The 7,646-nt window shown below is 46.7% G+C and overlaps 2 protein-coding genes across 2 annotated transcripts in view; both read left to right on the top strand.

Moving 5' to 3' along the window:
- The window catches only part of LOC117813963 (outer membrane channel protein CpnT-like), a 2,483-nt gene extending 895 nt beyond the window's left edge, over positions 1 to 1,588 (top strand). The window contains exons 3-6 of the mRNA XM_034685045.1: positions 11 to 95; positions 190 to 806; positions 938 to 1,300; positions 1,442 to 1,588. Coding sequence (XP_034540936.1) covers positions 11 to 95; positions 190 to 806; positions 938 to 1,300; positions 1,442 to 1,501 — 1,125 coding nt within the window. The 3' untranslated portion in view covers positions 1,502 to 1,588. The remainder of the gene's footprint in view (positions 1 to 10; positions 96 to 189; positions 807 to 937; positions 1,301 to 1,441) is intronic.
- Positions 1,506 to 4,292, top strand: LOC117813704. The gene is made up of 6 exons (XM_034684701.1): positions 1,506 to 1,632; positions 1,721 to 2,057; positions 2,202 to 2,826; positions 2,920 to 3,108; positions 3,381 to 3,823; positions 3,912 to 4,292. The coding sequence occupies exons 2-6, from the start codon at positions 1,752 to 1,754 to the stop codon at positions 4,266 to 4,268; spliced, it is 1,920 nt and encodes a 639-aa protein (XP_034540592.1). The 5' UTR covers positions 1,506 to 1,632; positions 1,721 to 1,751; the 3' UTR covers positions 4,269 to 4,292.
- The last annotated feature ends 3,354 nt before the right edge of the window (positions 4,293 to 7,646 follow it).

The following is a 7,646-nucleotide window of genomic DNA, read 5'->3' as shown; positions in this document are numbered from 1 at the left end:
TTGTTTGCAGGCAGCCGCAGCCACATCTACATGTGATGCTTCTTTGTGGCCTGGTGATGATTCTGAACTGATTGCTGCAAGCCAGGCGGTGGAGGGTAAGAGAGAGACAGAGTTTACACACATCAAACTATAAAAGATAAACAATAATAAAAATAATAATACTAACACACTGTGTTTTGAAAATTGTAGACCAGCTCCAGAGTCAGTCTCGGCCCGCAGAGAGGACTAAGGAGGCAAAGTCCACTGCTGTCCAGTCTCACCCAGAGTCCACTGCTGTCCGGCCTCACCTGGAGTCCTCTGCTGTCCGGCCTCACCCGAAGCCCTCTGCTGTCCGGCCTCACCTGGAGTCCTCTGCTGTCCGGCCTCACCCGAAGCCCTCTGCTGTCCGGCCTCAGCCAGAGTCCACTGCTGTCCGGCCTCACCCGAAGCCCTCTGCTGTCCGGCCTCACCTGGAGTCCTCTGCTGTCCAGCACCAGCCAGAGTCCTCTGCTGTCCGGCCTCACCTAGAGTCCTCTGCTGTCCAGCCTCACCTGGAGTCCTCTGCTGTCCGGCCTCACCCGAAGCCCACTGCTGTCCAGCACCAGCCAGAGTCCTCTGCTGTCCGGCCTCACCTAGAGTCCTCTGCAGTCCAGCCGGAGTCCTCTGCCGTCCAGCCAGAGTCCTCTGCTGTCCAGCCAGAGTCCTCTGCTACCCGACCTCACTCAAAGTCCAAGTCCAAAGCTGCCCGGCATCAGCACTCAGAGACCCACGGCGACCATGCTCCTTCCACAAGCAGTGCTGATTTACCTCCTCCAACTGAAGCCTCTGTAAGTCACATTTGCATACTATGCAAACAAAATTAGTGACAAATAAAGTTTACATATATTTACATTATTTTAGTTGTAAACTATACCATATACATGATTAAATGAAATTCTTTGTGATATCTCTGTTGCAGGTTGAGCTAGAGGGTTGGGTACGAAGCTGGGAAGAAACCAATGGCATCCCAGCGGCCGACATCACTTGGCTCAAAGAGGATCCAGAAAGAGGGCTGTTCACACCCGTCCAGCACTTTAAAGACATTGCTGGACAGATAAAGAGGCGACGGGTGATGAAATCAGACCGCATGTGGTTTTACCCACCAGAATCTCCTGGTTACATCAGCGGGGGTCTTCCGTCACTGCAGGCCTTCTTTCGGAGCCGTGTCTTTGTGTGGCGGCCTGTTGGAGTGTGGAAGTACTCCCTGAAGTGTCCTAGAGGGGGAGAGTGTGTGGGTAGTGGACGCAACGTGCACCTCTACAAATCTGGCTACCACACACGGGTAAATACACTTCAGCTTTTACTTTAGAGTTGAATATGAATGTATTTGAATTTAAAATAATTATAATACAATATATAATAATAAAATAATAAGGGCACAGAAGATTACATTTTAAATTTACTTTGTCTTTATGTAAATTAGGTACGTCACATCTGTGATGTGTCTGGCTGGTACACGATTGTGACCGAGGTCCTGTGCTGATGACCATGCACAAAGGCAGCCAGAAAGGGAGAAGGCGGCACGGTGGCTCGGTGGCTTGCGTGGGATCCTGCTGTTTTATCACAGCTCAGCGAGGCTCACCGAAACGTGTTTCCTGCCATCCTCACCAGCAAGTGAGTACAATGAAGATACTGAGCATTTCACACACGTGCATTAAAGAAAACAAGTTAAATTAAATTAACCTATTTATTGAATTTACAGGCGTGGTGTGGATAGGAATGTTGTGCGCCTTATGAGAGACCGGACCGAGGGGAACACCATGGTCAAGGTGTGGCGGCAGATTCAGGAGAATCACGTGGAGGAGTATCTCCAGCGTAAGGACCTGTACACCACACTCCTGATGAACGTGGTGAAACCTGGAGGGATCGTCTCTGCCTTTGGCCACAGCTTCCAGCCTCCACCCCCGCAGAGAGAGCTTCCGACAGCACGGCTCCTGCGTCACGCCTTCCTGCTCGCAGAGGCGAGCAACGTGCAGGACTACAGGAGCCAGATCCTGTCTACTTTCGGCACTGTGCTGAAAATGGATTCAACAAAGAAAGTATGTATATCAAAACATCTTGTGATAGTGTGTGGCGCTAAACATACTGCTTTAATAATCACTATTCAGTTTGAAATTAAATGTTCACACTGGTAAAATATTAAACATTAGTGTACTAAGTTGTCGCTCTTTGCAAACTTTCAGGTGGTGAAGAAGCTGTCTGGGGAGGGCCGAGGCTCAGCTGAGTGGTTTACCAGCATTGGGAACGAGCACAGCCAAATTGTGTCATTCGTGCTGACCTGTGAGGAGTCCACGCAGAAGCTGCAACCGATGTGCCAGGGAGTGGTAGAGAGGTTCCGGCTGGCCAACCAACCCATCCCCAAGATCCTGTATGTGGACCACGGGTGTTGCAGAGCACAGGGCCCGACAGCCTTGGAGACTTTGTTCCCGTCTTGGGTGGACAAGGGGATGGTTGTGCGCTTGGACATCTTTCACTGGATCCACCGGTTTGACGCAGCCATCCGCACAGAGTCTCACTGCAAGTACGCAGCCTTCAAGTCTGCTTTATCCGGTGCAGTGCTGGCCTACAACCGCTCGGACCTGGAACTGCTCATCAAGGCTGTCAGAGCCAAGGACACAGCCAGACTGAACACTGTGTCAGATGAAGACGTCGTCCGGCTCTTCATTTCCAAGGACCAGCTCAAACACCACGTGCGCAGGGTCACGCTCGGAGCTCAGGAAACCTTCCAGCTCATCCATATGGCCATCGAGGAACTGAAAGGTCCGGCGGGGCTGGACGAGAGTGGCGTGAGCCTCTTCAAAACACCTGGTACGACAGACCTCAAACAAAAAAGTTATTACATCAACACAAATTGTTGCATCAAAAGTGAATATAACACACTGTGTTTATATGTATTTACAGAGGCCATCGATGAGATGTGGGTCAGCCAGCAGCGACACCTGGAATGCATGCAGGACCCACCGGGCATGAGCATGTACAGGGTGGCACGGAGCACTAACATCAATAATGTGGACGTGCCGTACTACAAAGGTCCGCGTGGAAGCAACAGCCTGGAAGGATTCCACAGGTTTCTCCCAAACATGATTTCAGGTACACAAATGTGGTCTGCGTGCATTATAATCACTGCACTTCATTTTGCAATTTAAACCATGTGGGGTTTATCTTATCTTATCTTGTTAGACTACATGCAGCCCACAGAGTTAGTCATGCAGCACCATTTAGACACAAGACAGTTCAAAGTGCTTCACATGATCAGAGATTAAAGTATTTTTCATTTAAATGACAGTAAAACATAACTGGCTAATAACACACAGGCCACATTGCTCCTCAGACACATTAAAACTTGACTCTTTTCTACTCAGGTCCCCACTGTGCTGCAAGGCCCTATCAGGTTTACCTGATTAGTGGCATCGCCAGGTGGAATTCTGACAGGAGCTCAGGTGCGGTGTTTGGTGGCAAAGGACGGCACTACAGGACCTACTCTGCGCCACTGATTGACCGCCTCAACGCTCGCTGTCAGCAGCTGTTTGGAGAGACCGTGGAGGAGAACTTCCGGGCCCCCGCTGACGTTGCATCGGACGAGTTGCTCGGATTGGAGTACCTGTTCAGCCAGAGCACCGGTGAATCCTTCTCTCTTCGGGACAACGATGGGCCTGATGAGGACGGGGAGGTGCTTCAGCCCGGGCAGCCTGACGAAGCGTATGAGAGTGATGCGGAGGCCCCTGCGGACCAGGACCTCGACACCAGCCTGACCCACATCACGCTCACCAGCGAGGAAACCTCCACCGTTCACCCTCCTGCCTTCGTGAGTCACTCTTTGCTTTGATAAAATACAATGCATCGGTTGCAGGTCAGTGTACTAATGTGACCGTGCTGTATTGCTCATTTAACAGGAGGATGCCTGCAGTCCAAATCCTCTTCCCGGCTTCAGGAAGCTTGAAAACTTCTGCTCGGCGCTGGTGGAGATCGGCCAGGCAGAGGACAAGCTTTCACTGACCACGGAGAAGAGGAACCACATCCTGCAGCTGTGGAACGCCGTGGAGGAGCACGACAAGCAGCCACGAAGTTCAACCAGCTGTACAGAACCCACTGGGGGAACACTCTTTACTGCAGGACAAAGAGGGATGATCTTGTTGATGCTGCTGTGGTGCAGAAGGTTAAGATGGCAAAGCGGTACGCACCAGCTCAACAGGACATCAGCCCCCAGGACAACAGGCTCATGTACACGCTGGTCAAGCTTCTGTGGTTGAACTTACCTCAGGGGTCGCAAGGTGGTCCAGAAAAAAATAAAATCCTTAAGGTGTACGAGAAGGTCCAGCACCGGATTTTGGTGGAGGATCCCGTCCTGTCTAAGGCGGGCATCCCTCTGCCTAAAATTAACATCAAGACGGTGCGAGACTTCATCCGTTGCCAAGAGAGACTCCTGAATCTGCATTCCACCAGACAGCCAGTGCTAATCACAAAAACTTCCTCTGTCTCAGCTGCAGAGCTGCCTCCAGCCCCAAACCAGCCAGTTGTCCTCCCTCCACCAGACTACCCTGTTATGACTTATGTGCCAACACCTAGCACAGCAGGGACCAAGGTGTTGAAGGGAAGGACGGACATAGCACTGGCAATCACGCAGACTCCACCACCACCACCACCACCACCACCTGTGCGACTCCCCACGGCGAAAACAGCTGCAGCCCCTTCAACCATCACCAGACCTGAGCCCACACCCTCAACCTCCACAGCCGCTGCTGAGCCTCCTGCTCCTCCCATCATGCCTGCAGCTCAGTCATCTTCAGGGCCTGCTGCTCCTTCTCCCTCTGTGCTGCCTTCTCTGCCCACCACTGCAACCTGGGCGAGGGCTACGCAGTACAAGCGGAAGGTGAACGAACCCTCTGACCTGGTGGTCGGATCAAAGCAGTCGAGGGTTCACAATCTGCCTGTGTGTACTCTCTGTGGCCAGCCGACCCAGGGGCATAAGAAATATAAAAAAAAGACTTTCTGCCCCACAACAATGAGGTCGGCTTCAAAGGGTCTTTCTGGCAGAGTGTACACCAGCTACGAAGACTTCATGGCTGCAGTTGATGGGTTAAACTCTTGACCTCCCCCCCCCCCCCCCCCCCCCCCCCCCCCCCCCAACCACACATGGACACACAGAGACACACGCACAGACACCCCACTGGGTTGAACTGAACTGAATGTTGTCTTTGTACATTTGCACTTCTAAACCATCCCCATTACACTATTTGCACTTGTGTATAACCATTGAATTTGCACTACTGTACAGATTGTTTATTTTTATATCATATTGATATGTGCACTTATACTTATCTTCTGACTTATACTAGGAAAAGAGATCACATCTCTCCAATATTAGCTTATTTGCACTGCCTGTAAAACCCGGAATAGAGTTTAGAATGCTTCTTCTAACTTACAAAGCTCTTAATGGTCAGGCACCTTCTTACGTTCTTATGTTCTACTGGCTGCGTCGCTGTGTGGTTTGGTGGCTGCACTGCCTCCTGCCAAAAGACCCCCCCCCTCACAGACATTTCCCACACCCGCCTCACCAGCAGAGCCATCAGCATCGCTGGTGACACCTCCCACCCTTACATACAAGGACTCTACCTCAGCTGCTTTTTGCACATTAACCGTTTACTTAATTATTTACTTATCTCGAATACTGTCTGCACCTTAATATCATTTGCACTATTATCTATTTTCATTTTCATTGTCCATTTTTAAACTGTCACTGCACTACCTGCACTGTGTACATAAGCTGTTTTTATAAAACTGTATTTTATTATATTTTATTGTATTTTATATTTAAATTTTAGATATTTAAAAGCTGGAAGAGAGAAACAGCATCTTGTTTTTCCTGTATGTCTCGTATATATAGTGAAAATTGACAATAAAAACCTTTCAATCTTGAATCTCTCTGCTCTTATTCATGTCCAACTAATGCTTGTTAATAACTACTAGAAACTTAACTGCTATTATTTCTGTGACTATTACTGTGACTCTGTCCCTGTCAACCCAACCGGCCCCGACAGACGGCCGTCCACCATAGAGCCAGGGTCTGTTCAAGATTTCTTCCGGTTAAAAGGGAGTTTTTTCTTGCCACTGTTGCCAAGTGCTTGCTCATGGTAATTGTTGAGTCTCTAACTACAGTGTGGTTTGGCACTTTAGAAGTAAACTTGATTGATTGATTGATTATTTGCACTTCTGTTTCCTTTTTTTTTTATGTATATTGTCTAATGTTCACATAATCTGACCAAATGATATACTCTTCAGGGTATTTTTTTTATTACAAAAGTACAAATGCAAAGTACAAGTAAAACAATACATAATAGTATATACACATATAGAATTTATATACAAGCACACGCGCGCGCACGCGCGCGCACACACACACACACACACATACAGCATATATAACACACTGACACTGTTTAAAGTGGAATTTAAATTAAATGAATAAATAAAAGCACAAATGATTAAATAATTATGTATTATTTGTACTAAGATATATATGAATATATGTATATATATATGAATAATATATATGTACTAAGAAAGAGATGTAAAAATTCATCAAATTCAGTCTCTGCCTCCCATAAATATTATAATTATAATGATAATAATAATAATGATGATGATAATAATAATAATAATAATAATAATAATAATGATGATAACAACAATAATAACATAGTATTATTATTATTATTTAAATATAGCACCTTTTACAAAACAGGGTTACAAAGTGCTTTACAGAGTGTAAATATAAACATATGAGAAAGGTTTGGAATCTGAGAATGGTGTGTCTGCATAAAAATGGAAATTGATATTGTGACTACGGATTAACTGAGGAGAAGCATGTAAATTGTAAAAAGCAAAGGGCTGACCACTGACGAACCCCATAAAACAATTTTGTTGATGACCTGCAATTGCCAATTTGCCTCCAGTGGTGACGAGTTGCATTGTAGTCTCCTGCAAACAAAAAATAAAATTAGATTACAAAAGTGAAGCAGTCATTATGACATACAATGTTAGAATTGTGCTTGGTGTGACCACATTTATTCATAAACACATCTATAACCCACTGACCCTGTCATACTCCAGTTTCACCACTGGAATCATCAACTCCCCCAGGCGTTTATTTTCCTAATTACCATTCATTCTCACAATTGGGCATCAATGATCTTGCTCTGCAATACTCTTTGCATCTGTAGACTTTCATCCAATCACGTCCAGGTATAATTGCACTTCTCTGCAGCCCAACCCCATTCGCAGGGGTCAGCACAGCCGGAGTGCAAAGGCAAAGAATTTGTCAACAAAGTAAGTCTAGGGGGGTACTAAAAAAAAAACTACTTTTAAATACTATACCATATATATATTTTATTTATTTTCATAACTTTATCCGTCATATGTTCTAGATCAACCGGTACCTTTGTGAAAGACTTTGGCATTGAAAGAAGTCTTTGTGCGCCATACCATCCACAGACAAATGGCCTGGTTGAAAAACTTAATGGAACCACTCAAGGGTAAAAATGCACTTCCCACTTTCTCCATGGGTCTATCACATGTAAACACAGAGAATGAGAGACTCTTCCTTCGATTTCAGGGCTTTGAGAAAGATG

This window comes from Notolabrus celidotus, chromosome 6 (assembly GCF_009762535.1).
Source record: "Notolabrus celidotus isolate fNotCel1 chromosome 6, fNotCel1.pri, whole genome shotgun sequence".
NCBI classification, from domain to species: domain Eukaryota; kingdom Metazoa; phylum Chordata; class Actinopteri; order Labriformes; family Labridae; genus Notolabrus; species Notolabrus celidotus.
The sequence above is the reverse complement of the archived record's forward strand: the minus strand, read 5'-3'. Positions and strand labels throughout refer to the sequence as shown.